Genomic DNA, 26,864 nt, shown 5'->3' on the forward strand with positions numbered 1-26,864 from the left:
CCTCAGGCAAGTCTGTGAGCAGAGCTAGCAGCGCTGGCCCTCACACCCCTGCTCAGTGGGGTGGGGGCGTCCCCTCCACTTATTTAGGGTACCAGAGAGGAGGTCCCAGGCAGCGCGTGTGGGCGAGCATACAAACTGCCACCAGGCTTTATTGCTCACAGTTGAAGCTAAACACTGAGAGTAAACGAGGACACCGAGAAGACAGAGTCCAGACACACGGAAGCAGGAGTGGCCCTGGGGGCCTGGCTGGCCTGACCTCCTCAGGCACCTAGACACATGTTCCTTTCAAGGTGGGACGCCCACCGGAGTCAGGGTCACCGGCTCCAGGACCACTGCTGCTAGATTCACGGGGAACCTGGGGCAAGTGACCTGCCCACTCTGGCCTGTGACAGGGGTCGGAGGGCCCTCCCACCTCTGTGTCCACCTCTACAGCCCGCCCAGCACCCACCCAGTCTCCTCACTGGGAGAGCTGCAACCTTCCTTGATACACACAGCCAACCCCTCCTCCTGCAGCAAGGGCACCCCCATCAGTGACGCCCTGTGGCAAGGGCCAGAGGGCCGGGCAGTCTCCCTTCCTGGGTAAGAACCGGTCAGGGGGGTGGTAGAGCCCTCAGTCCTCCTGGGAGGTAGACAGGTCTTTATTCACGGCACACATGGGAGAAGACAGGCACGCACACGCACACACCCCACCGGCTTGGGGAGGCCTGGAGCCCACAGCCCTTTGAACCCAGCATGGCCTGAGGAAGGTGGCTCCACAGGACCCCTGAAGGCACGTGTCCCACCATGCCAGCCACAGTGTGATGTCCCTGCCACCCTGGGGCTCAGCCTGGTCAGGATCCCCGGAGGGCTGCTGGGGGGACGCTGCAGACGGGAAGCCCACTGACGTGTCCCTGGTCAGTACCTGCCACTCCCAGCCTCAAATGGGGATGAAAGGTCCCTCTGGGGAGCCAAGACCCAGGCACAGCCCTGGGCCTGGCTTCAACATAGCAAGACAGGACCCTGAGCTCTGGGAGCTGGGAACAGGCCCAGCCGGAGGGCCTGGGCGGAGGAAGAGCGGGAGCTGGGCCCAGATGGAGCTTTTACCACACCAGCCCAGTGCCGCCAGGCTCACCAGGCCCCATCAGACATGCCCAATGACACTCAGAGCAGCCAGTGGGCTGAGGCCACGGGGCAGAAGCAAGGGACAGGCATGGAGGGAGCCTTGGGGGCAATAAGGGCACATGTCCCAGGAGGCATGCTCCCAGGAGGGCACCAGCTCGCCACACTCCATGCCCCATCCCCCCAGGCCTTGCTGATGGCCTGACACACTGGGCAGTCCGTTCCCAGCTCTTAAAAGGCAGGAAGCTCCCTGAGGGCAGGGCTGGGGGCAGGCCTGCGGGAACACTGACGTGGTCAAGCTCAGCCCCCACTAACACGGCTCGGGGCCACTGCTGAGGGGGCAGGACCACAGAGGTGGGCGGTGGCCCCACTGGCAGGGGAGAGCCTGCTCTCCCCACTTCCGTAGCACCAGGGCCTGTGCGGAGGGGGGAATGTGAAGGACCCGGGCGCCCAGGCCAGGCCTGTGGGAAGTGTTCTGAAATGGAGTGTCCCAGGCGCCAGGGAACTGGTGGAGGGAGCAGTCCCCACTCAGCTGTCTGACTGCTGCCAAGGCTGCTGTTCCCGGTACTCAAGGAGCATCTTGGGAGCACTGTGGGCTCCCACGGAGGACAGAGTAGCTGGGGGGGCCATGGGTAGCAGCAGACAGCCCTCAGGATACTGCCCTGATGACAGGAGGACAGAGGCAGGCCCAGGTGGCTCAGCCTACAGGAGGCTCTCCTGCCTGAAGAGCCGATGTCCCACCTGGAGACAGGACCGATGTCTTCAGGGGAAGCTCCCCCCAGGCTTTCAGCGAGTCCCCGACAGTTCTGCCAGCTGTGCAAGTCTGGAAATCCACCCCGAGGCCTGTTTATGGCCAAGCCAGGCAGCTGTGGGGCCAGGTGAGCTGTGAGCAGCGCTGCTGCCGGCTCCAATCCACCTCAAGTCCCGCGGCCCGGGTCACCCCCGAGGCTCGTCCTGCCCATGTAATTGCTGATGCCAAGGCCTTCAGAGCCCTCACCCCAGCACCTCAGCACCCGCTCAGGCCAGGAGGTGCCAATCCGGAGAGAGGGGCAGACAGGAGGACTTCAGGTATGGGGCTAGGTGGGGAGAAGCTGATGGGAGCCCGGCACAGGCTCCTGTCCCAGGCTGTCCCTCAGGGTCAATGCCTCCGGCCCCATCCCTGCTAGCCACGCTCACGCAGAACCAGAGGGGCGAGGGTATGGGGGGCGTCACCCGGACCTGCATCACAGCTCCCCCTCCAGGGTCTCTGCCAGCTTCTCCTCATCTGCCTGCTGCTTTTGCTGCTGAATCCTGGCGTAGGAGATTGCATCGCCTCTGCAGAGAGAGCAAGTCAGCGTCACACCAGGAACAGACCCAGGCACACAGCCCTCCCAGCCGCTCCCTGGTTCCTGGCCAGTGACCCAAGCATGACCTGCAGGAAGGGCCTCCTGGGCCTTCTGGTTTCCACACAGACCCTATTGTTACGATGGCAAAGACATGTCTTGTCACCTGTAAGAGTGGCACAGTCTGCCTGGGATGCTGGGTTGAGAAGGAGTCAGAGCCTTAGTCCGGGCTCTGAGAGAGACGGTAGCAAGTGACTGCAATGTCAGGTGTGGGCACCAGGTGGGGAGAGGCTCTCACGAGCCATGTCTGCCACCCCCACCCTGGGCTGTGGCAAGGCACGACTGGGCCACCAGGAAGGTTCATGAATTCTCCTGCTCTCATTCCCTAGAGCTGAACACCTTAAAGAAACTGAGGAGTCACTGAAAAACTCTGTGCCTCAGTTTCCACAACTGGATAACAGGGGCCACTCTCAGACCTTCCTCACTGAGACTCAGGAGGCAGGAAGTAAAGACCCCTCCCCGGGGCTGGGCCCGGCAGACGCACTTTTTGCCCAGAGCAGAGAGTCCGTACAGCACTCCAGTGGCAAAGGCAATGGCGTTGCCCAGCAGTGTGGTCAGGGTCAGGCTGATGATGATGGGAACAACGGCCATCCTGGGGGAGAAGCAGAGGTCAAGGGGGCACGCCCACCCTGTGGCCACCATGCCACTTCCAGGCTTCCCGGACTCAGCCCAGCCCCCTTCCCAGACTGCCAGGTACAGGAAGGATCCCCAGAAATCAGCTGGGACAGATTCACAGCCAGGCTTCAGGAACTCCTCAAATACCCATGAACTTGTCTGCCAAATTCTGTGCATTTTTCTGGGGAGAGGACCCCAAGTTTTCATCAGATTTTTTTAAAGGTCTGTGATCCAAAAAGGATTAAACAGCACTGAAACGGTCCGACCTCCTCACTGTTCATTAATCAGGCAGACCAGAAAATCTAGTGTCGGTTCAGGCCCTTACGAGCTGGGTGACTGTGGGCAAGTTAGTTCACTTCTCTGAGGCGGAATGGGCATCAAACCTGAGGTTTTAAGATTGAACAAGGAAAGGCTTGTGAACTGCTCAACACAAAGCCTAGAACAGCAAAAGCACGATATAAATGTTAGCTCTTATTAGCACAGAAAACCAGCCAAATCTCAACAAGAAAGATCCCAAAGATGAAACTGCATTGGACACTGGGTCTTGCGGCACGGTTCCTGGCAGGCGCAGCTAGCTAACTGGCTCTGCGCGTCCCCAACTACAGCATGGCGCCACCTGGCGGCAGGTGTGCGCTCTGGCTTAAGTGACGGCAGGCTGACCCTTGATCCTGGGATTTCCAGGCCGGTGGCAGCGATTGAAGTTAACTAGGCCAGGAAAACGCTGGAAAATACCGGTGACTTGAGGACCAGCACTCTGTCCTGCCACTTCCTCGATGCGGCCGCCCATACGCCCGACTTACGTCCCCACTGGCCTTTCCCTGCCACACACCCCGCCCTGTACAGAGAAGATAAGACAGTAGCCTGCAGCCAGCCGACTGCTGGATGGTGGGGGGAGAATGGTACCAGAATTTCCATTCTGGCTGGGCATGTGATCATGAGGTTTTACTGTACAGTTGACCCTTGAACAACACAGGTTTGAACTGCGCAGGTCTACTTACATTTCAAGAAATACGTACAGCACTATAAATGTATTTACATTTCATTTTCTTCCTTATGGTTTCTAATAAGTTTTTTTTCTCTGGCTTACTTTTTTGTAAGAATACAGTATATAATACATGTAACGTACAAAATATGTATTAATTGACTGTTTAGGTCACCAGTAAGGCTTTCTTCCGGTCACCGAGTAGGCCAGTAGTAGTTAAGTTTTCCGGGAGTCAAAAGTTATACACAGGCTTTTGACTGCATGGGGGTCAGTGCCCTTAACCCCCATGTTGTTCAAGGACCAACTGTAGTTATAAAATTTCTAAGTGATGAAAGAATAATAGAAATTACAAAGGAAAAGAAAGACCACAGGGGGTGAAAAAAAATCTGTTACAACAGAAAGGCAAACAACAGGCTGGAAAAATACTTCCAGGAAACGTAACAAAGGATTAAGAAATCTTTAATACAGTAACACACAGAACTTACTGAGTGAAACATTAAGATGCCAACAGATAAAAAGGAAACTAGACCATTTTCAAAAAAGAAAATGCAATCAGTAGAAAACATGGGAAAATATTTCACCTCTTAGGTAACAGATACAAATGTGAAATGGTACACAGCACTGGAAGGGAGGATGGGAAGAAATCAGATAACCTCCTGGGAAAGTAATTTAGTGAAGCATTGAAATCTTTTAAATGATCGTAATCTTGGACCTAATAATTCCACACCTAGACATACCGTATTTTGCTGTGTATTATGTGTTCTTTTTTGCTCAAACTTGTGAGGCAAAAATAAGGATGTGCATTATCCATGGGCAGTACTAATTCCATATCTATGTAAATGATTTTAAATTCTTTTATTTATGCTTATGAATTAAAAGTATAACTCTAGAAATCAATAAAGATATCTGTATGCAAAACAATATCCTGGAATACGATAGTTTTGTTGAACTTACGACGAACTTGCAACAACACAGAGTTCTTGGCCTGCTATGATGCCTAAATACCGTAAATTTGTTACCGGTACATAAAATGTCTTGCATCTTGTATATGTCCTTATGTCTTGTAATTATTTGTTACAAAAAATTTCTTGTGCCATATTAAAAAATAGATGCTAAAATTCCTTTATAATACAAAAAACAGGTACCTAAATGTAAATGGATAAAAATTTGAATTAAAAAATTAAAATGAAAGATTTTTTTTTCCCCTGAAAATTTGGGTCAAAACCGTGAGTGCGCATTATACATGGTAAAATACGGTATATCCTAAGGACATCATCATAAACAGAAAGTTTTAGCACACAGATGCTCATCACAGCTTGCCTGAGACCACCATGTACAAATTCAGAAAAGCATCCTATATCCAGTTAAATAATATTCTTATCATTAGAAGCAATCTTACGCAGTCTTGGTGGTAATACTGAAAATGTCTATATCATGATATTCTATGGAAAAAAAAGCAGCATACAAATTTACTTATAATGGCTAGAACCATGTCGGAAACAGATTTTTTTTTAATGCCTGAAGACACAGTGAAAGGACACATATCAAATGTTAACAAGTAATGGTGCTTTGGGTAACAGTTTTCTATTTCCCAAATTATTTGTAATGAATAGGTGCTGCAGTTAGTATTTAAAAACGTAAAGATCACGGGAAAGGACAGGACAGTGCGTGTGTGACCCTGTGGTTTAGATTCGGGGGAAAGGGCTGTAGGACAGGACACACGTCTTGTGTTCTGTCCAAACGGCTGGGCCCCCAGGAAGGGGAGAAACCTTTGAAATAAGACCCCCCCATGTTTACTTCTGAAGATAATATGCATAATAGCAACTATTGCTGCTGCTGCCAGAAGCTGCTGAGGGCCTCCGCGGCACCAGGCACTGTTCTAGAAGCTTCTGTGTATGAAACACATCCTGGAATTAGTTCAATCTCATGACTCATATTGAATATGTTGTTAGAAACAGGAATATAAGAGAAAGGCGTACTTGAAAGGTGATCCTTTCTGTTCTGCAGCTTGCTCTTCCTTCCTGTCAGGAAGCCTAGATTGACCACACTCTGGAAAGGCTGTGCAGACACTCGTCCCACGAACGTACCAGAACGTGTTCAACAACTCCCGACGGCTGGGCCAGGAGCCCAGGCGCGTCGCGTTGCTCCCCACTGCAAGGCGCGTGTGCCCCACGTCTGAACCGCACACGACTGAGCTGTGGGGCCCATCCGCTGGCACAGCACCAAAGAGTCCCAGGCGACACCTCCATCAATCACCCCGGCCAGCGCGTCCCCTGCCCTTCAGGTCACCTAGCATGCTGGGCTTGGGAACCGAGTCTGGGCCCCCGAGGTCACACGTCCCCCGTCCCGGCCCTGCCCGCAGCCCTCACCCGCAGTAGAAGACAGCCTTCTGCCAGGAGCGCAGCCTGTCCACCTTCGCCGCCACCGTGTTCGCAAACTCAATGAACTGGCAGCAGAAGGGCGCCTCGCAGAGCAACAGGATGAAGGCGTTCGTGCTGGGCAGGGGAGAGGACAGTGCCGCTGACAAGTGGGGCGACGCCACCCACGCCCCTCCACGCCTCCCGGCTCTCCCTCTCGGAGCCTCTGCGGGACATGTCACCACTCCCCGCTGCCTCCCTGCACGGCTCCCTAACGGAACTGGCACTCCTGAGGGGAGAATCGGGGTTTTCCCCTCATCCTGCTGGTCTCTGAAGGAGAAGAGAAACCCCTGTGTCACAGCACTGCTGTCAGCACACAGCAAGTTCCTCTGTGCGGGACAGCAGGGCTGTCACAGCATCGCCGTCAGCTGGGAAAGTTGTCCCCAGCAGCGACGCATCCCCCAGGAAAGCTGGGCGCAGGTCAGTCTGTGCACTAACATAGCCCCAGCCTCGGGAAGCCCACACTTGGGGGAGGGAACTCCGCAAGCCCTTTTGTGCAGCCCCCCATGTCCAGGCTCGGAACAGCTAAGCCATGGGGTACTGAGGATGTCTGCTCGTTCTTGTGTCGTCTGTGGCTGGCTCACAGACACTGGCCCTTCCATCGCCCTCAGGCCTGGGGAAACATTCCCTCGTTACCCTCATTTGACAGAAATGCAGGCTCAGGGCACCCCAATAGCCCACCACACTCCCCAGAGCAGGAACTCTGCACCACTAACACGGCCCCCAACCCTGAGCCTCTCCCACATGGGCCAGGCCTCCCAACCTGACCCTCCGCAGTGCATTGCCAACCCTTTCTCGTCTAAGAGTCCAGTGCCTCTCGCCATCAGTCCCGTCCCTACTGCCTCTGGCAGCACAGGTCTCCACCCCCGGAAGTGCCCAGGCCTCGCTACTGGCCTGAGCCCTCTGAGGGTCAGACCACGAGTCCATCTCTGCGCTCCCAGCTCAAGCCCCCCGTAGGCCCGGACCATGCTTGGTGCACAGCCACTTCTCACATGCCTGGGGGGTCAGGTGCAGCCACAGCCGCACTGGCCGGTTCTCACCGCTCCCTTCCCTTCCAACAGGATCCAGCTACCCTGGCAGGAGGGGGCAGGGAACTCACCTGGGGCATTCTAACCGTCTGATCCTGTGCCAACTCTAACCTGCCCTGTCTGGGGCCGGCACTGCACACCCTCCTCCGAGCTGGACCTCCTGACCCCAACCCCGTCAGAAACCACCCTTCCAACTCAGTCCTTGGCTGGTCCAGGTGGCCTTGGGAGCTCCCAGAGGCGAGGCCGCTGGGGGTGGACTTGGTGTCTGCAGAGTCTGACTCAGTAGACCCTCAGGAAATGAGTGACCTCAGCCCTACACCAGCAAAGGCGGGGTGGGCGTCCCCCAGCCCTGGCCCTAATGAGGATTAGGGAGGCCGAACAGAACAGGGTAGTTATAAGCAGGTGAAGGTCTGCACAGCGGCCAGAAATCCACATGCCCCAAAGGCCACCAGGCAGGACAGGCATGGAGCTACTCACATCATCCACACGCCAGCCGCGATGTTCAGAGGATGGATGCTGACGCAGTTGAAGAGGCCAGAGATGGCGCAAGCTTGAAAGCAAGAGACACGGGCAGGAATTAGCAGAGAGGACGGCACAGAGCCTGCTGGGAAGGCCACCTGGGGAGATGGTTTGTGAAATCACAAGAAGCCCTTCCGACACCCAGTGCTTGGTTCTTCTCACAGCACCTAGAAGTCTCCCCTCTGCCATCTGAGACAAGTGAGACCCACATAACTGCTCCACGTCACAGGTGAGGCCGCTTGCCCCAGGCCCCCATGCCAGGCTGCAGCTGGCTCTGAGCTGGCTGGCTCTCAGAGCTCGGTGAGGCTGCGAGGGCATCTCACCCTCTCTGTTCTGGGGCTTGGAGGAGCCCACCTTCAGAATCCTAATTGTGCCAACACCCACCTTGCAAGGTGGTTCCTAAGAAAGAGACATGTCTCTCAAGGGCTCCGGCCAGGGCAGGCGTCCCTTTCCCAGGGCTGGTGGCCACGTAAGAAGTCCTCTAACTTGGAAACGTGGCTTGGGTTTGGGTTGGGACAAGGAATGCCTCTCTCCAGAAGTTAGGACCAGGTAGACCTGGATCACAGTTCCAGCTGTGACTCACACAGCAGCTGAGCCACCTTGGTTGGGTAACATCTCTTCACCTTTTAGAGCTGTTTTCTCTCCTGCACTCAGGCACGCCCACAGCCCAGCCCACCCACCTCTGAACTACCCAGGGGCCAGACGGGGAGGGGTACATTCTCTTCTACCCCTGAAAGTGGCTGCCCGCCCCTCCCAACTGCACCACACAGGCAGAGTCTGCCACACTAGCCTCCCTCCTCTACCCACAGCCCAGATTCACCAAGAATGCCGGTCCAGGGAGCAAGCCCAGCCACAGCTGGGGGCAGGGCAGGAAGCAGGGCCCGCTGGGGCAGCAGGTAGCCACCAGCTCATTAAACTTGCAGCAGTCCAGTGTATCTGATCCCTGACATGGCCTGGAAGTCTCCTGCTATTTTCCCGTGTAACCCTATGCACACAGCCGACGGGGGAGGGACCCAGGTGAAGTGAGCCCAAAGTGCAACGGGACGCCCTCGTGTGCCACCCAAGGTCTCCTACGACAGACGTCCTTCTGCCACTAAAAAGGTTGTACTTGTCCTGGGCATGTCACAGACACATTCAGGCATTAAGGTTCCCCAGGGCCACAGACGCTAAGTGCCCACGAGACAATACTGCTTCTGCCTGTAAGCTGTGCCTGTCACCTGCCTGCAGCCACACTTCCTACTGCCGTCAGCATTTCGCCTCCAGCTCTGACCCTACCCGCACTGTCCTACCAACAGCCAACCTTGGGGGAGGACCAGGTGGCAACCCAGCCAGCAGTCCCTTAACAATCAAGGCTGGAGTATGTCCACTTAGAGTCTCCGACACTCAAGCTAAGTGAGCACGGTGTCCTGTGCAATCCCCTCTTCCCGAGCGACTGCCTCCAGAGGGTTGTCAGCGCCCAGACTAATGGCTTCTCTGAGGTCCCCCACTGCAGAGAGCGACCTCACCCCCAACCAGAAGCACAACCCTTATGTGAACTCTGGTTTCATCTCTGAAACACCTGCGTGATTTGCATTCCACCTGCGATGTACTACAGTTGACCCTCAAACAGTGCAGGGCTTAAGGCAAGCCGACCCCCATGCAATCAAAAATCCAAGTATAACTTTCGACTCCCCAAAAACTTTACAGTGGTCCTTCCGTATCCGCGTGGGATTGTTTCCAGGACCCGGTGGGTACCAGAATCACACATGCTCAAGTCCTTTATAGAACAGAAATGGCATTGAACAAATGCACACAGTTGGCACTCACTTGCGTGGATTTTCAACCATGAATCAAAAATACTGTTTTCAATCCATGGTTGGTTGAATCCGCAGATGCAAAACCCAGGGATACAAAAGGGCCAACGGTACATTTATTGAAAAACATCTGCATATAAGTGGACCCGTGCAGTTCAAACCCATGTTGTTCAAAAGTCAATTGTATCTGGTGTCCATATAACAATCACCTCCCCCCACCACACCTGCAGGTGAGACGGACATTTCAGGGCGATGCCACAGGTTTCTCCTGAAGCTTCATGGTAGCCCCAACACCAAGAACTCCCGGGGTGGCCCAGGTACCCCACTCTGAGATGCACAGAATTGGATGGGATGCCTGGTGAACCCATCCCATCTAACTCCGAGATGGAGGGAGGGTGAGGGCCCACAGGCCAGTCGGGACCTTTTCCTTCTCCCCCACTGACCCCTGTCACTTACGCCCCACAGCACCCAGCGGTCTGATCTGCCAGGGAAGCAGCGAACCAAACTTGAGAGGATCGGATCTAAACCTGACCTCAAGCCCCCCAGGCTCTCCTCTCCTACAGTCAAAAGCATGCCTGCTCTCAACAGCAGTGACAGGGGCTTTCGTGATTTGGCGAAGGGCCGTCCCACTGTCACCTCTGGATAAGGGCATGCCCTGACACAGTAGCACAGTCCTACCTCTGCACTCCTGAACTTCCTACCTCCACCCACCTGGGAGGACTGTGGGACCGGAAGGAGACCCCAAAAACGTGTTCCTTCTGGCAGATCTGGTCAGGGTCTGCCCTGCCTGGCCCCAGCCAGGCCTCTGGGCCCCGTAGGCACTGTTCAAGTCCTGCGGGACTTCCTGGAAGTTCCCTGTCTAAGACCTCGGGCTGTGCCCCCTCCCTCTCTCATCATTCAGTGCTGAGGGCAGCAGGAAGACAGGGGATCATTCACACAGACTCATAGTTGCGTTTATGGAGACGTGCCGTGTGATCTTCATTTTACTTCTGTAGCAGATCTGTCTTCCTATTTATGTTCTTGGGAGCGAGGAAGGGGCTTGTGCTGAAATAGCCTGACTTCCCTGGAAACCTGAGGTCAAGATGCATGTTCAGTACGGGGTTGAGGGGTAGAAGGAAAGGAAATGAAAAATGGCCGAGGCAGAACTGATAGCAAAGGAAACGCACTGACCTCCAAGTGGACAGTGAGGACCCAGCGGAGTGGCCGCCTCCCTCAGTTCACTACCCGGTCCTCTCCTGGGAACCACCTGTCCCCTGACACCACCTGGCCCTCAGGAAACCTGGCCAGACCTGCATCCACCCCACTTATAAACAACCTTCGCCCGAAGGTGAGAGCGCAGCAGCCCCCACCCACGCCCAAGTCAACAGGTGGGGCTGCCTCCCGGCCGGGCCGAGCCAGCGCTTTGCAAGCAGCCCCAGGACCGTCCCAGGAAGCCCGGGCGTGGGTGCCGCACTGTCCTCACGCTCCGAGGGGCGCGGAGGGGCAGTGCCTGAGCCGCGACGAGTCCAGCTCACGTTCCCTCCTGGAAAGTCTCCAGGGCCGCCAGCCCAGCCTGGAAACTCAGGAGCCCAGGCCGACGGCCGGTAACCATAGCAACCGCAAGGGCGCTCACTCCCGCTGCCCCGCCACTCCTCCTCCCCGGCGGGTGCTCCGCAGACCCCGGCCCGACTGCGTCCCCTCTCCGCGGGGGCGCGCGGGAGGGGCGGGGGCGCGCGGGGGGGCGGGGCCGGGCGCGCATGCGCGGCGGGCGGCAAGGCGGGCCCCTCTCCCGGGCCGGGTACTCACAGAAGGCCCCCAGCACCCCCGACAGGCGACACAGCCAGCGGTACCACCACGTCATGCCCTCCTCCTGCGCGGGCGGCGCGGAGCTAGCGGACGCCGCCGCCGTGCCGCCCGAGCTGCTCATGGTGCTGCTTGTCTGGCGCAGCCCACCGGCCTCACAAAGGACTCCAGAGCCGGCCGCGACGGCCGGCGCGCTGCCTTGTGGGAGAGGCGGGAGCTCATTAGCATAGGGGGCGGGGCCGTGGTGAGGCGTGCCGGAGGTATCGCGCTTATTAGCATAGAGGCAAGGCTCGGGGGGGCCCAGAGAGGTGCGCCCGAGGGGCTCGTGCTTAATTGCATGCGGGCGGGGCTCCGGGGCCGTTGCGAGGTGCACCAAGCCTCCCGTTCAGTAGCCTAGGGGGCGGGTTCTGGAGGCCAGGACTCCCAGGTGGACAAATCATCCCAATGGGACTAGCATAGAGGCGGGACTTCGCAGAGAATCAACAGGTACGCCGGGATCCGCGCCCACTGTGAGTCCACACTCCGTCGCCTCTCGTCCCTGGGTAGGAAGACCACTGGGAGTGGCGAGAGGTTCGATCGGCTCGGGAACGGCTCTGGCGCTCGACCGCGGCCAGGGAATCCCCGCCGTGCCGTGGGGTGGGTTTTCAAGCCAGATTCTGACAGGTTATCGGAAGGAAACGCTGGTCAGGCTGCACGCTCTGTTTATTGGTACCGGAGGTGCTGGGCGCTGCCTTTCCGGAGAGTCCCCTCACCCCCCCGCAGCGTTGTGCACGTCGAAAGAGGCGCTAAAAGTGATTCTTAAAATTGGAGGGAATTCAAATTGGAAAGCCCCCCAGGGCTGACCAAGCACCTAACTGGTACCCATAAATGTCAAGTTCCTTCCTTTCCCTTCTAAGATTGGACCCGTGCGTGCAGTGCACCCCACTGCACGCGTGGGTCAACTGAGGGATGTGCTTGGAGAGGAAGCTAGGGCCGGGCCCTGCGGGGCTCCTGAGCTCTAGACGGCAGTGTCCAGTACTGGCCGCGCAGGCTGCTGTGTGTTTCCAGGAAGCCCTGGCTAAATTCTATCTCAGCCTGGCTGCCCTCGGACTCCCAGTAGAGCGCCTGCTGCCTTCGGAATGTCGTCGTCTTCAGGCTCTGGATGTCTCGGATCTGGGAAGAAAGGGACAGCCCCAAAGGACCACCACCCATAAATGATAATTAGCTAGTATTCATGGAGCCCTTAATATACAAGGTATCATACACCCAGGGTCATATTTACTCCTCACACAACAGCCCTATCAGAAAGGCACTTATCCTACCCATGAAATTGAGGCTCAGAGAAGTTGCACCACTTCCCCAAGGACACATAGCCTGGATGCCAGAGCTTGGAAATGAGCCCAGGTCTCTCCCATTCCAGAAGCCAGGCTGCGTCTGGAGGAGGAGCTGGTACCTTGCAGAAAACAATTCTCCCAGAACACTGGAAACCGTCTGGGGAAAGAGATTAGCCCTTTCTTCTGGCAAAATTATAGAGGCTCTAAAATTATGCTTCAGTCCTGGGTTAACTGGCTGTCCACATCAGAAAAGGTTTTTTTTCTATTTCACTCTTGTAGGGAGCGCAGTAACATTTGTTGGTGAATAAGGGCAGGAAGCTCTTTTCTCCCATTCTTTCACTAATGTTGAGGGTTTTGGTCTGAAGTAATCTCCAGGTCCTCTAGCCCAGCACCGCTGGTCCCTGTCCCCAGGGGCAGTTGTCCAGAATCACAGCAAAAGTTAGCCCATTCCTGTCGCCATCGTGGGAGCCTCACCATTATGTAGCTGGCACCGGTTCCCTCAGTGCCGATGCCCATGTGGGTGGCCAGGGCGTGGACGGCGATCCGGGCCTGCGGAGCCACGTTGATGAAGATGCGGCAGCCGCCCACGCTCCTCCCATCTGGACTCACTGATGGGTTTTTTATCTCACCCCGGGGTCCAAAGAGCTGCATGTCACATTCTGCAAAGAGAGCAGGTGGCTGGGCTGGGTACGGCCCACCTCAGGGACACAGCAGTGCCTGAAAGACTCCTACTGCCAGAGGCCAGGGCAGCTCACAGCCGGGGAGCAGTATGGCACTGGTCAAGATCGGGGCTTCCAGGAAGAAGCCCCACTGAACCCCACCTCTACCACCGCCCAGATGTGTGACCCTACGCAAAGGCTCTAAATGCTCTGAGTTTCAGTTCCCTCCCCTGTAAAGTGAAGGTGACAGTAGCACACACTGGGCAGGGCAGTTTTCAGGAGGACTCAGTCAAGTCACACACGCAACAGTGCTTAACCCTGAGCCTGACACAAGGCTGGGCTCCAGCCATGGCAGCCAGTGTTGGGGCCCTTCCTGCCTGCACCTCCGGGGCTTCCCTGAGGCAGGCACCTGCGTGTGGGAGGCTGGGAAGTGAGGGGCGAGGGGAAGGCCGGCCGGCCGGCAGCCCCTGGACCTCGTGGTGCCTGTGACCCAGGGCACCAGCACAGCTCCGTGTGAGGGACAGGGCAGGTGGGGGCCGAAGCCTGTGGAGGAAGAAGCCCCACTTCTAGTGTTCCACTTCTCAGCTGAGGCCTGTCGTGGGGAGGGAGAGGGGCGGGGAGGAGCCGCCTTCAGCCAGTTTGGGCTGTTGGGAGAGGGCAAGCTCCCTGAAGCACCCTACAGGGCTACCCAAGGCCACAGGGGGGCCGTGGGCAAAGCAGGGTCTCTGGGATGCCATCCTCTGCATGAGGTGTGCCTGTGCATGTACGCGTGTGCAAGCATGCGTGCACACAGCAGCTCTGCAGGGGATGAGCCAAGAGGACACTGCACACGAACAGGGCTGGTGGACAGTGGCTCACAGAAGGACCCTAAAGGAGCTTGAAAGACCCAGGGGTGGGACTGTGGTGGCCTGAGGGATGGGGTGCAGATGTGGCCAGACTCCCCACTTCCCCAGAGAGGACAGGACGCAGCATGCATCTTGGACCTCATGCTGACTGCACGTGGTGAATGGCACTGCCTCTGTGGGGCGTCCAGGAAGGCGCTACTTCTGTCTGTCTGTCTGTCTGTCGGCTCAGCTCTGGCTGCCTTGCCCACCACGCCATCGGGATTGGCGCTGTTGGCAGCAGTGCACCCAGCCGGCCTCTGGAGAGATGGGGGAGGCTCCGGTGCCTCGGCATACCTCGGTGGAAGGTTGCGGGGGCAGGCCAGCTGGAATACCGCAGCAGCACTCCGCCTCCAGCTCCGGACCGCTCACGCCGCTGCCTCACCACCAGCGTGTTGGCTTTGGAACTGAAAGTCATGCCGGTCAGCTTTCTGCACGTCTTCCTCCACGTGAGCCTGCCCCAAAGCAGCAGCATCTCCCCTAGGAAGTGGGAGTGCAGTGAGGGCCCTGCACCCCCGACCCAGGTCGGCAGCAGTGGCCCTGGGGTAGACTGAGCTGAGTCTGCCTGGTTCCCTACCCTCCCGCTTACTGGCTATGTGGCTCTAGATAACTGGAAACATTCCTTAATCTATCTTAGAATCAGTTTTCTCATCTGTAAAATGGGGACAGTCACAGCCCAGTCGTGAGATGGCTGTGACGATTACAAGCGGAGGTGCACCTGAAGCAAACTGCCAGGCCAGGAATGGGCGTGCTGGCGTCATGCTCACGGGCACTTGCAGGCCCGTCACTGGCAGCAGGGGCTCACGTGGTCCTGGACGTACCCGCGCTGCAGTTGAGGGAACTCTCGAGGACTTGGAGGGTCACCACCTCGCCCAGGGGCCGCCCGATAGCCACTGCACAGTCAGCCTGCCCTGGGCCTCGCAAGTCAATGGCTCCTGTTGGTTCAAGGTGCTGCCGGCCACAGGCACCTGGATGGGGAGCAGGAGAGCAGGTGAGCGGAGCTTCTGGGTGGGGCATTCCCAGCAGGCCTGGGCTGGGGGTTTCCAGGCTGGGGAAGGAGAGTGGGGTGAGGCGAGGAGCCTTCTCGGGTCAGGGGAGGGACATCACCACCCAGGGCACAGAGCCACTTCTGGATGCTCCAGCAAGAGGGAGGCAGTGTGTACAGTGGTGCCCAGCTTTGGTCGCAGGCCTGGGTCTGACTGTGAAACCTTCAGGCTACTCTCCCTTGATGATGAAAGCAAGCTTGCCCTTGGCCGTGAGAGAGAGGACCGGCTTTGCGCCCAGCCTCCCAAGCCCATCCCTTCATCCCAGCTGCACACATCCCAGTGTCTCAAGTGCTGTGGCCACAGGACAACCCCCAGGAGATCCCCACAGGGAATTCGTCTGAGCTCTCCCAGGTGGAGGTGCCTCTGCCACCCCTCCTGCAGCCAGGCAGCTGCTCAGACGGAAAGGAGGAAGGAACGTAACTGGACTCTGCCGGGCTTCCCTGGGGCCTGGGCAGGAGCTCCTGAGGCGCAGCAGCTGGGGGCAGGAGACGGGCCCGGGGCTGGGGCCACTCGGGGGAAGCACCAGTGGTGGCAGGTGTGGTCTGGTCTGGAGCAGTGGCTTCCTCATGGGGCGTCAGGCTGAGTGTCCCCTGCCCTGTACAGCGCCCGGCCCAACAGCCCTGCACCGTCGATGGCTTGGGCAAGTGCTGGCAGAAGTCAGCTGGCACAGGCCCCTGGGCCGGGGGTCCAAGGCAGGTAACACGCCGACGCTGGGTCCCATCCCCACAGGAGACGGAGCACTGCCAGGAAAGAGAGAAAGGAGTTGGGCTGGCCCTGCCAGAAGGTGACAAGGACAGAGGTGACCACAGGCCCGGCATGACCTGATATAATCTTTGCACATCACTGGAGGCAGACACATGTCTCCACTCTGTAGATGAGGAGGCTGAGGCTCAGAGAAGTTACCTGGCACAGGTCACGCAGGGAGAAGAGCAGGGACTCAAGCTCAGATCTCTCACTGTCACCCTAGTGGGAATCAGGCCGCATGGCCTCCTCGTTCTGCATTGTCAGTCACTGCAGCCTGGCATCCGCCCTGCCCTCCTGCCCTGCCCTCCTGCCCTGCACTGCCTTCATCCGAGCTCCATCTCCACTGGCCCCAATGCCCTGGGTCTTTTGACCGAGGCAGATGGTGGCGGTCGGCTTTGCCTCTTCTCTGCACTGAGTGGGGACCCAGCCCATTCACTGTTGTCTTCCTGGCGCTTTGCAAAGTACTGGGCACAGGATGGCACTTGCTTACCACTGTGGGAATGAGTTATCTGCCCTTCACCTTCCAGTGTCTCCAGACCTCAGGGCCTCTTAAGGCCCAGCGGCCCCACATCTCTCGGCCTTGCTGTCTTCCATCTCTAGGGGCCCCGACTGCCCCCTTCCCAGCAGACCCGGCTCTCCCCTCCTTTTTGGGGTTCACAGTGAAGCAAAGCTCCCCAGGGTCCCCATGTGTGAGGGCCCTCAGCTGACGCACCCCCAGCTGCAGCGCTTACCTGCGTCCAGGTGCTGACGTGCCACCTATGGTTGCAGTCGGCAACAAAACAGGGGACGCTGGCCCGTGGGCGCACCAGAGCTGCACAGGCTGCCCCGTCCACCTCTGTGTCCTGGCCTTGGTCCAGCTGCACACACGCCACTGAGCGTGTGGCGGTGCCAAGGCCACAGCTGGCTGAGCATGGGCCGAGGGACATGACTTTCCACCTACAGGAAGAGAACACCCTAGAGAGAGGCTGGGCCTCCCCAGAGACGGCACCACTCCCACTGGGCTCCTTGGATGGTCGGCCAGGAGCGGTTCCAGGGCCACTGAGATCCGGAAGTGCAGCCCTGAACCCCTCCTGTCTGGTCACAGGGCCACTGGCACTGGATAGCTATGCAGGAAAGACACCTCTCTTCCCTTCACCAGGTGCCCTCTTTCCATCCCCGTCATCACACAACTGACACCCACGAACGGTTTGCTGGTCCAAGTAACGGGTGGGGGACGATGCCCCAGCTTAAGAGCAAACATCTCCACACGTCAGTCCTGCCCGTGTCTATCTGTCAGCATCCAACAGACGGTAACGGCCGACACTGTCCACAGCTGGGACTGAACCCAGGCCGCCTGCGCTGGAGCCCGTGACACCACACCGCCCTCAGGGTCCGCCCTGTGACGCCGCTTCTCAAACATGCCTAGTGCTGTTCTAGATGCTGGGGAAATAGCGGTGACCCACACAACACCCCCTCTCAGAGCCTGTGTGCTCCTCCACCTCACAGCACTGACATTTGGGGCCCACGGCTCTGTCATGGGGGCCATCTGTGCAGTGGAGGGTGCTCAGCAGCATCCCTGGCCGCCACCCCCCAGATGCCAGTCGCATCCCCACTCCCCAGGTGTGACTCCAGGGGTGACAATTAAAATGTCTCCAGTCATTGCCACATGGCCCCTAGGAGGCAGAATCGGCCCTGGTTGAGAAACCAGTGCTCTAGAAGGAAGAGGGAGACCATGAACAGAGAGGTAAATGTTCGCGGGTGGCAGAACCGAGAGTCACGGGTGGGGTGCATGTGCCATTCTGCCCAGTGCTCAGGGAGGACCCCCCACCTCCTGTTGCGGTGTATTGAGCCAAAGGGATAGCCCTGAGTCAGGGGCACCCCTGGAATGTTCCAGAACATCAGGGAGGCCAGAATGGCTACAATGACATCCGAGGGGAAGCCAGAGCTCGTGTGTGTGAAATTCCCATAAAAATTCCAGTTCACCTCAAATGTGATGTGGAAAATAAATGGGGACTTTAGCATAAGTGATGAATTTAAGAGCCACTTTGGTATGGATGGTAAATGGGTCATAGGGCTGCCAATTTAAAACAATTTGCAACGGGGTAGGAGTTAGGGGGGCCCCAACAGAACCTGGTAGAAGGCCTCCACGTATTTTCCAACATATACGAGAATTTAGGATGTGATTTAGGAGCCATTTGGGGGAAATCCAACAACCACTGCTGGTCAGTGATTTGGAAAAATAAAGTTTGCTCTTTACTTTGCAACGTACACCAAATAAATCACAGATGAGTTAAAGGATTTACATTTAAACGAAATCTTATCTCTAATGCTGGATTTCTTTAAAAATAAGAGACGGATATGAAGGAAACATGGCAATATGGTAACATCTGTTAAATCTGGTGGTGGGACATGAGTGTCTGTTACCTTCTTTTTCTGGACGTTTCTGTATGGTCTGGAAAAGCATTCCATTATTAAAAATGCGAAAGTACAAAGAAGAAACCCTGGAAGGACTGTGTACAGGCGGGTGAATATTTGCCCTTCCCCACTGGGCTCCAACCCCGTCTCTGCACCTCACTGGCTGGAGCACAATCTGCCCTGTGTCAGCGTGGCTGTGTCCCAGCTGGGGTCAGCTCCACACCTCCTCCGCTGGGAAGCCCCCCTGGCCCTCCCCACCCCCACCCCCACATTAGAACCGACAGTTCTGTCTGCACTTTGCTGGAATGTCACCTCTGCCACCTTGCACAACCTGCCAGGTAGTCCCCTTTCCTAAGGGCGGACTCCTGTGCCACGGAGCCGTCCTTTAGTCCCCATGGCACCTAGCCTGGCATCTGCACACACCAGGAGCTCAGGCCCCCTACTGGACATCCTAAGGCTGCTGACCTGGGCGGGCAGGGCTCCGGGCTGCAGGCCTCCTGCTGCTCTGGGCGAGGCAGCCCCTGGCACTGGGCATCTGGCAGGATCTCTTCATCCTTGTCCTCCCCGAGGGCCCGGGCACAATACAGGATCCTCCGCACAACCCCTCCCCCACAGCTCACACTGCAGGCTGCCAGCTTGTACCGCCACCTGGGGCAAACCAGAGTCGGGGCGGGGGGACTCAGAGGAGCCAGGGGTTCCCCTCATTTCCCCACACCAGGAAGGGCCTGAAGAGGTGCTCTCTCTGGGGGTCACCCTGATGTCTCCAAGGAGAGGCTTGGCACAGTGAACAGAGGACATGCAGAAGCACCCATTTTACAGACGGGAAAGACGAGGGCAAAAGAACAGATGTTTCCAAAAGGCACTGGTGAAGGGGCAGGCACCCGAGAAGTCCTGCAAGATGTCTGTCTCTAATAAGAATCCCAGCCCCCCTATTACTGGGACCACATGTCTCCCGTCTGTCTTATCGTCTATCTGCTCCTTGTCCCCAGTGTCTGCTCTAGGAGGGGAGGGATGCACGTCTGTCTTACCCACTGCTGTGTCCCCTAGTGCCAGAACAGCGCCTGGTCATAGCAAGTGCTCAGTAAAGAGCAGGTGATGAAAAAATGCACCATCAACCATGTGCGCCTGCAGCACCCCGGATCTGGTGCCATGCGCTTTACACACAGTCCCATTAAACCCCCCACGGCCTTCAGGGCGCCCCTACAGGCTAGGACACCAAGGGTCAGAAGGCTACTGACAGGTGATGACGGCACCTCCCGAGATGCACTCCCAGGACCACCTGCCTCCCTGGGGAGGGGCCCACCTGGCAGGGCAGGGCTCCGGGCTGCAGTCCTCAAAGGGGCCGGGCCTGGGCACAGGCCAGCACTTGGCATGAGGCAGGGGGATGGAGCGTCCATGGTCCAACCTCACACAGCGCACAGCCAGCGGCACCTGCCCGCCTCCGCAGGTCACCGGGCATGGTGCCAGGGCTCGGGTCTCCCACCTGCAGGAAGGAAAGGCCAGTGCTCCGAAGGAGGCCACACCCCAGGACAAGACTCCTTCCTCTCTGGGGGACCCAGGCTGCTGCTCCTGTGCAGTCTCCCACCCAACTCACCAAGCTGGACACAGGGCAGCCTGGCAGACCTCCCGCCGATTCTCAGGCTTGCTTGCCAGGTCACAGAGCTCTTCCTGGACAGGTGTCCTGAGGGCAGAGTCCACACACATGAAACGCAGCTCCATCAGGCCTGCAAGAAGGAAGAAGGGACCCTGAGCCCCAAGCGGAGGGCTTAGCCAGCACCACAGGTGCCCACTGTCTGAAGTGCTCTCGCAGATAAGGCCCCCATGGGTTTGAGTCTTGGCTTTGCCACTTACCAGCTGTGTGACCTTGGACAAGTGACTTAACCTCTCTGAGCCTTAGGTTTTTTCATATACTGGTACCTAACTTGCAGAGATATGTATAAAGATTTTTAAAGGGAAGTACAAAGTGCCTGACATACTAGGTGCTCAACAAGTGGTAGCTGCTATCGTCTGAGAGGCATTATAAGAATTGCTGTACGCGCATCTCTTACTATGTGTCTCATAAGGATGTCATTAGGGCCAGTTCCCTCACACCTCTCCTTGAGGAGTATCCTCAGAAGACATCTCTGGTCTCAAGTCTAAACATACTGAAGTTTTCCTGAGCAGTGGTCAGGGTTTTAAAGAACACTGTGTACCCCAAAATTAATTTTGTTTCTCTGGCGGGAACTCAGAGCAACGTTTGGAGCCCGTCTCTCATAGCTCTTCTGCACCTTAAGAAACAGACTCTTGTGCCAGTATCGCTGGGTTTTATGGTCTTCTCCTATCTTTCAGCCAATCATTGAACACATTACATGGCTGTCTGCGCGTTGCCCCAATCTCCTTGTATATTACGTCATGTTCTGGTATAGTTTGGCTTTTCTGTAGGCCACCCCAATTGCTTTTTAGAATTACGTAATATGCAGGCAGAGAGGAGTTAGCTAATAAGCGCCGGTCCTCAGGAGGCCTCACCTCGACCACAGGACACGGAGCACGGCCCCGCCACGGGGGTCCACACGTGTGCAGCTCGAGCCCCCAGCCCAGCACTGCTCGATGGGGATGCAGCCTCTTCCTGTGGAGGCTGGGGGTCCAGCTGCAGAGGGCAAGCAACCGGCTGGTGGGTCTGGGCTCCCACCCCCAGCCGTCCAAAACTCTTGGGGAGACAGAGTGGTCACCAGCACCCCAGGGGCTGCCCCTCCTGCTGCTTCTCCAGCATGACTTGCTTCCCGGCTCCCAGCAGATGCCTTCACCCCAACTTGGCCGCTGCATCAGTATGAATGGTCACTGTGGGGCGGGACTGAGAGCTGGGGCTCATGAGCCGATTGACAGGCACGCTCGATTGGCCAGCACCTTTGTCTAAAAGCACCACCATCCAGCAGCCTCTCTGCACAGCAGAGCTGACAGCATTCTAACACGGTCTGGGTCCTCTCAGCCTGGCTCACCAATGGGAGGGGCTTCTCAGAAGGCCCTGAGCTCTGTGCTAAGTGTTCCTTGGACCGGGGTCCTGCAGACAGCAGCCCCATACGACAGTCTTCTCACTCTGGCTGGGAAGCCAGTGGGAACCAGCGCTACCCATTCTCCAAGCCGGTAAGGACCCAACAGCCGAGCCATCCTGTGCCCAGGACACTCACGTGGCCCCAGCCCGGAGGACAGGCCATCTCCACACAGGGCTCGAGGGCAGGTGGCGTCTTGTCTGTGGAGCAGAGCCCAGTGGTCACTGGTGCCTCCAGGCCGTCAGCCCCCTGCACACACGTCACGTTCCGTGCAGCCAGGTCTGCTCCACAAGCCGACGAGCACGCGTCTGACACCTCCCACCTGAGGATGGCACAGGACAGCCATCAGGCCCTGCCCTGCCTCTGCCACCAGGCTCTAAACGCAGTCTAGCTTCTGGCATGTGGAGGCAGTGAAACTGCTCCCCCATATCCAAGATCCCAAAGGAGCCCCACAAAGAAGCAAGCCGGGGCCTTCCCCTGCCAGCACTGCGCTCAGCTCCAGGGTTCAGTGACACAAGCCCAACCCTCCTGCCTTCCAGAGGCGAAGGTAGGACTCCAGCCAGATAACGACATGTCTCCACGCAACCCAGCAGGTGCCAGGTGCAATCGGGTCACCCACGTCACAGACAGCAAATCATTTTGTGCATGTGGCAACCCTGAGAGGTGGTGGCTGCCTGGAGTGCTGTGTTGAGAAGGATTCTGAGGCAGGATTAGCCCTCAGTGGGAAAAGTGATGATCGCTATGTCTGCCATGGATGAGAGAGGGGGAAAGGAGACCAGAGCCATATGTGGGTCACCAGTGACCTAGGCCAACTCTCTCCCCACTGGGCAGGTAACAAAACTGGGTCCCACAGAGGGAGGGGACTTGCCCCCGTCACCCAGCCAGTCAGTAGCTAATCAGAATGATAAGCCACTGTCAGCCTGGACACTGAGGGAACAAGAGGCACCACGGAAGTGATGGTGGTAACGACACAGTGACATTTATTGATTTACATTTGTGACTTTTCTTGGTCCTCACAACCCCTCTTGAGCAGGGACTCGGAAGTTCAGAGAGGGAAATGGCCGGCCCAGGGTCTCCTGGATAGTAGGAAATTCTGAGGTAGGCACTCATAACTCTGGGCCACCCAGGATGGTGAGGCCTGGCTAAAGGCCTTAGGGGAAAGGGTCACTCAGGAGGGGCAGGCTCAGTGTAGGGACAAGCCCTGCCAGGGAGTCTCTGCCTGGATCTGGCCTTATGTGGGCCCTGCCCCACCCTCCGTGCTCACCCGGGGGCACAGGGCTGGGAGCTGCAGGTGTCCACCTCGGCTGGCTGCTGGGCCAGCGCTCTACACCGGGCCAGGGGCACCGTCCGCAGCAGGCGGCCCTGGGCCTCCACACAGCGCACCGTCCGCTCCCGCAGGCCACCCCCACAGGAGGCGCTGCATGGGCCGAAGTCTCCGGCTGCCCAGCTGGGGAGGAGAGGAAGAGGGGTCAGGCCCTTGGCCAGGCCCCCAAGTTGGCTCGGGGGAGGGGTGGGAGGCAGGCACCTCTGTCCAGCTGACTCACTTCCCTGGTCTGGGCTGGGCCCCATGTCCCTTCAGGTACCTGGACACTATGCAGCCAGCCCAGCCCTCCAGGTGTCCCCAAGCTGCACCTGAGCCTCAGGATACCTGGATAAAAGTGCTGACGGGTGGCTGCCCCAGCCCTGTATCCACCAGGGACAGCCTGGTCCCTAACGTATGCTCCTCCCACCTGCACCTGCCAGGGGCCGGAGAAAGCCAGGTGCTTTCTGTCAGGTGCTTTCCGTCGTTACCCCCCCCCCAGTCTCCCCCACAACCCTCCCAGGGAGGGCGAGCATCTTCAGCTTGCAGTGACCTGATTCAGAGAGGGCACATGCTGCCCACACATGAGGTGCAGCGGGTGTGGGTCACTGTCACCGTGTCTGCCTGAGTTTCAGTATCCTCACCTATAAAATGGGGACACTGACAGATCCACCTTACAGAGCAGTCTCCGGGACTAAATGAGAGCATACCCAGAGGCTGCCTCGCCCAGCCCATGCTGCGAGGGCCCGGGACCAGGGCCGACCCCAGCCCTGCTCGGGAGCCACAGACAGTACTCACTATGGGGGGCAGGGCCCGGGGGCACAGGGCTCCGGCCAGGCTGCCGGCTGCGGGCTCCCTCTGCACCGGGCCGCCTCCATCCACTTGTTCCTGGCCTGGTCCTGACAACGGTAGGTCACCCAGCGCAGCCCTGGGAGGGAAGAGGGAGGCCAGGCCACTCCACGCAGGGGGCAAACCAGGCTTCAGGGGAGCCCTGCCCCGGGCCTCACCTGCCCCACAGCTCACCGAGCAGGACCCCCAAACGGCGGCCCACGCCCAGGCCTGCCGCTGCTTAGGCCGGAAGTAGGTGAAGGTGATATCTGGGCGGGTGAGGGCGCCATACTCCTCACCATAACGCCTATAAACCTGCACAAGACACACGGCAGGCAGGGAGCCTTGTCCCGTGGGGTCCCTGAGGGTCGCTGTCACCGCCACCTCGCCCGAAAGCCTCAGATTTTTCACTTCTCTGTCTTCATATTCTTTTGCTCAGCACATAATGCCTGATGCTGACCGCAGGCCAGGTTCTGGGGACAGGACACGACCCAGCCTCCAGGAGCTCACAGTTTGGTGGGGTAGGGTAGTGACAGATAACCCTCAAGTAGCTGGGAGGTGCAGGACAGGGTCTGCACAGAGTATTGTGGGCTCTAGGTGGAGCAGGGCTGGGGCAGGTCAGGAAGGAGCGCCCAGGGGCGGGGAACAGGGTGTCCAACAGACAAGGGTCTGGGGGCAAGACCAGAGCAACTCCGCTTCTAGAGCAGAGGACGAGGCCCAAGGGGTTGATGGGAAGGGGGCACCAACTCCTTAAACTGCCCATGGCCCGAGGAGGCAGGACTGTGACGCAATCCCCTTTCTACAGAGAGTGACACACACCCATCAGTGGCAGTCAGGAGGAGAAGGTGGGTGACCCAGCGTGCTTGCCCAAGGACAGCAAAGCTGGGGAGGGAATGTTCAGATTCCAGTTCTGGCCCTCACAGTGCCTCTCCCTTTGTCCCCAGACTTTGGGGTGTCTCACTTTCCCACCATTAGGATGGGGCGTCCCCAGCATGCACTTTGTAGCAGCGGCGACCTTTCGTGGTGCACATATGGGGCACCAGACATTCTGCCACATGCTTAACGTACATTGTATAAAAAGACAAATGCTCAGAACTTTACAATGTAGGCGTGCCCAGTCCCATTTTGTAGACGGGGAAACTGAGGCTCAGAAAGGTTTAGTTCCTGGCCCAAGTTCCCACAGAGCCAGGCTTCTGAGCCCCAGGCCACCCTGCTTCCAGCTCCAGGGCTGTCACTGCTTCTGGATGGACGCCCCCATGGTGGCTCTCTGATCTGGGCGTCGGCCCAACCAGCCTCTCCCAGGGTCTCGCTCCTCACACCCTCGTTCAGCCAGGCCTGACACAGGCCCGAGCCCAACTCCACTGGCACAGAGCCACCCAGCAGCCCCCCGGGGCCTCCGGAAGGAAGCCCGAACCCCTACATAGTTAGCAAGGCCCCTTGAGGTCCGCCTGCCCTCCAGCCTCCTCGCATGGGGGTCCCGTTCCTTCAACCCTAACCACCCCTCCTGTGAACACAGTGTTCCCTCGAGACACTTCCCACCTTCCTTGGCCGGGCAGCATTAGCTCGTGTCAGACCCCGTTCCTGGGGTCTGTCCCTCCCACCTTCTCTCATGACTCCAGGGACTCCGTGGGCCTGAGCACAAGTCCCTTATGCTCCCCCCAAATGCCCACTGGGTAAAGGAGCGGGTGAGCGAGTGAACGGATGGATCAACAAACCCCAGGAGGAGGCCCTCCTGGTCACCTGGATCTCCATGTCTTCCTGGGTGGGTCCCGGGATGCGGATCTCCTCCAGATGGGGCAGCCGGTCCTTGGTGAGGGTCACTCTGTACTCAACGCGGCTGTCCTCCAGGAGGGAGGGGTAGGTGGTGCTGGGGGAGATGCTCGCATTCCCAGCCACGACGTAGCGCCCTCGGATCCGCACTGCTGTGGCGGGAGCGAGGCCCGTCAGCATGGCGGAGCCCCCACACACCAGAGGTGGGCGCTACCCCCTTTCACAGAAGAGGTCCTGGCTTAAGGAATGGGGTGGAGGTGACAACTGGGCCAGCAAGATATAATCTCCACGGCCACATGTGCAGCTGTTCTCCCCTGGGTCCCCAGAGCCCCCAGGGAACAGGCCCTTCTGCTGTCTCAGTCAAGGGGGGGGTCTCTGCAGCGAGCAGGGCACCCCCTCCAAGATGCCCACTGGCGTCTGAGCACAGGCTTCCCCACAGCGGTGCCTCTGCGCCTCCTTCCAGATCCTGGAGAACACTGTGGCCTGCTGCCCTCACCTAGTGCTCTCACGACTCTAAAGGCAGGTTCGGAAGCTGAAGGACCCCAGGGAAGGCGCCCCCACTCGGGGTTTAAAGGTCAGGCATGAGTGTCCCCTGGGAGTAAAGCCCCACTGTGACACTGGGTAGTAAAGAACTTGGCCCTGCCCAAAGCCAGGTCTGACCTTTGCCCTCGGCTTCCGGGAGGAAACATGTCACCTGGTAGAAGTGTCTTTGTTTAAGGTGGGGTCTGGCCATTCCAGAATGACCAAACATGGGATCTAGGGGGCTTTGGGTCTCACAGCATCAGTCAGCCTGGAGACGGGAGACTGAGACCATCCACGTGAGCAATCCATCCATCCATCAGTCAGTCATGCCGGCATAACGAAGCCCCGACAGAAAATGGACACTGGACGTGGGTGAGCTCCCTGGGCTGGCAATACTCTGTGCATTTTGTCACATTTGACGCTGGACATGGGACCCTCCCAGCTCTGCCCTGGGCGTCTCTTCTTTGGCTGGTTTTATTCTGTTTCCTTCCCGTCACCAGCCATAACCGGGAGCATAACAGCTCCACGTCCTGGGACTCCTCCTCGTGAACTGTCCAAGCTTATGGTGGTTTGGGGAACCCCTGAACTTACAGATGGCATCAGAAGTGAGGGCATCGTGGGGACCGTGCCCTCCATCTTTTGCGGTTTGGCTAACTCCAGTGGGCGTCCTCTGGCCAACTCACCCAGGTGTGTGAAGAGAGGCCTGTGGTTGGCGATGTATACACTGGTCAGGTTGGGGGTAAGTGTCAGGAATGAGACATACTC

General features: G+C 58.0%; 2 protein-coding genes across 9 annotated transcripts in view; both read right to left on the reverse strand.

Moving 5' to 3' along the window:
* Positions 1-119: 119 nt before the first annotated feature.
* CACFD1 (calcium channel flower domain containing 1) lies at positions 120-11,855 on the reverse strand. Of its 3 annotated transcripts, XM_019728952.3 has the most exons (6): positions 11,620-11,831; positions 8,000-8,072; positions 6,447-6,572; positions 2,965-3,072; positions 2,317-2,412; positions 120-1,964 (listed from the first exon to the last, which is right to left on the reverse strand). In XM_019728952.3, exons 1-5 carry the CDS (start codon positions 11,738-11,740, stop codon positions 2,322-2,324), a joined length of 519 nt encoding a protein of 172 aa, XP_019584511.2. In that variant the 5' UTR covers positions 11,741-11,831; the 3' UTR covers positions 120-1,964; positions 2,317-2,321. The 3 variants fall into 3 exon arrangements, with proteins under 3 accessions (XP_019584511.2, XP_019584510.2, XP_019584513.2); XM_019728951.3 differs by having other exon boundaries at positions 120-2,412; positions 11,620-11,828; XM_019728954.3 differs by lacking the exon at positions 6,447-6,572 and having other exon boundaries at positions 120-2,412; positions 11,620-11,855.
* A 445-nt stretch (positions 11,856-12,300) lies between these two features.
* ADAMTS13 (ADAM metallopeptidase with thrombospondin type 1 motif 13) overlaps positions 12,301-26,864 on the reverse strand; it is a 30,330-nt gene continuing 15,766 nt past the window's right edge. For 3 of the 6 annotated variants that reach the window (XM_074331309.2, XM_019728943.3, XM_074331307.2), the window contains 16 exons: positions 26,783-26,863; positions 25,548-25,729; positions 23,987-24,122; positions 23,778-23,907; positions 22,944-23,126; positions 21,818-22,001; positions 21,159-21,279; positions 20,248-20,377; positions 19,957-20,136; positions 19,119-19,301; positions 16,991-17,195; positions 15,937-16,255; positions 15,291-15,437; positions 14,767-14,949; positions 13,404-13,588; positions 12,301-12,768 (listed from right to left, as the gene is read on the reverse strand). In XM_074331309.2, the coding sequence (XP_074187410.2) occupies positions 12,583-12,768; positions 13,404-13,588; positions 14,767-14,949; positions 15,291-15,437; positions 15,937-16,255; positions 16,991-17,195; positions 19,119-19,301; positions 19,957-20,136; positions 20,248-20,377; positions 21,159-21,279; positions 21,818-22,001; positions 22,944-23,126; positions 23,778-23,907; positions 23,987-24,122; positions 25,548-25,729; positions 26,783-26,863 (2,735 nt within the window). In that variant the 3' untranslated portion in view covers positions 12,301-12,582. Of the gene's footprint in view, positions 12,769-13,403; positions 13,589-14,766; positions 14,950-15,187; positions 15,438-15,936; positions 16,256-16,990; positions 17,196-19,118; positions 19,302-19,956; positions 20,137-20,247; positions 20,378-21,158; positions 21,280-21,817; positions 22,002-22,943; positions 23,127-23,777; positions 23,908-23,986; positions 24,123-25,547; positions 25,730-26,782; position 26,864 lie in introns of those variants that run through there. The other 3 variants (XM_074331308.2, XR_012495992.2, XR_016019429.1) reach the window with 3 other exon arrangements.

This window comes from Rhinolophus sinicus, chromosome 16 (assembly GCF_057876585.1).
Source record: "Rhinolophus sinicus isolate RSI-liver-muscle chromosome 16, RSI-T2T, whole genome shotgun sequence".
In the NCBI taxonomy this organism is placed as follows: Eukaryota; Metazoa; Chordata; class Mammalia; order Chiroptera; family Rhinolophidae; genus Rhinolophus; species Rhinolophus sinicus.

Excerpts from the sequence above, each read along its gene's own strand:
- CACFD1 (XM_019728952.3), bottom strand. The coding sequence starts at position 11,740 with ATGAGCAGCTCGGGCGGCACGGCGGCGGCGTCCGCTAGCTCCGCGCCG. Across the intron at positions 8,073-11,619 it reads GGGGGTGCTGGGGGCCTTCT|CTTGCGCCATCTCTGGCCTC; the intron begins GTGAGTACCCGG and ends CTTGCTTTCAAG. Across the intron at positions 2,413-2,964 it reads CTCTCTGCTCTGGGCAAAAA|AGGCGATGCAATCTCCTACG; the intron begins GTGCGTCTGCCG and ends CTCTCTCTGCAG.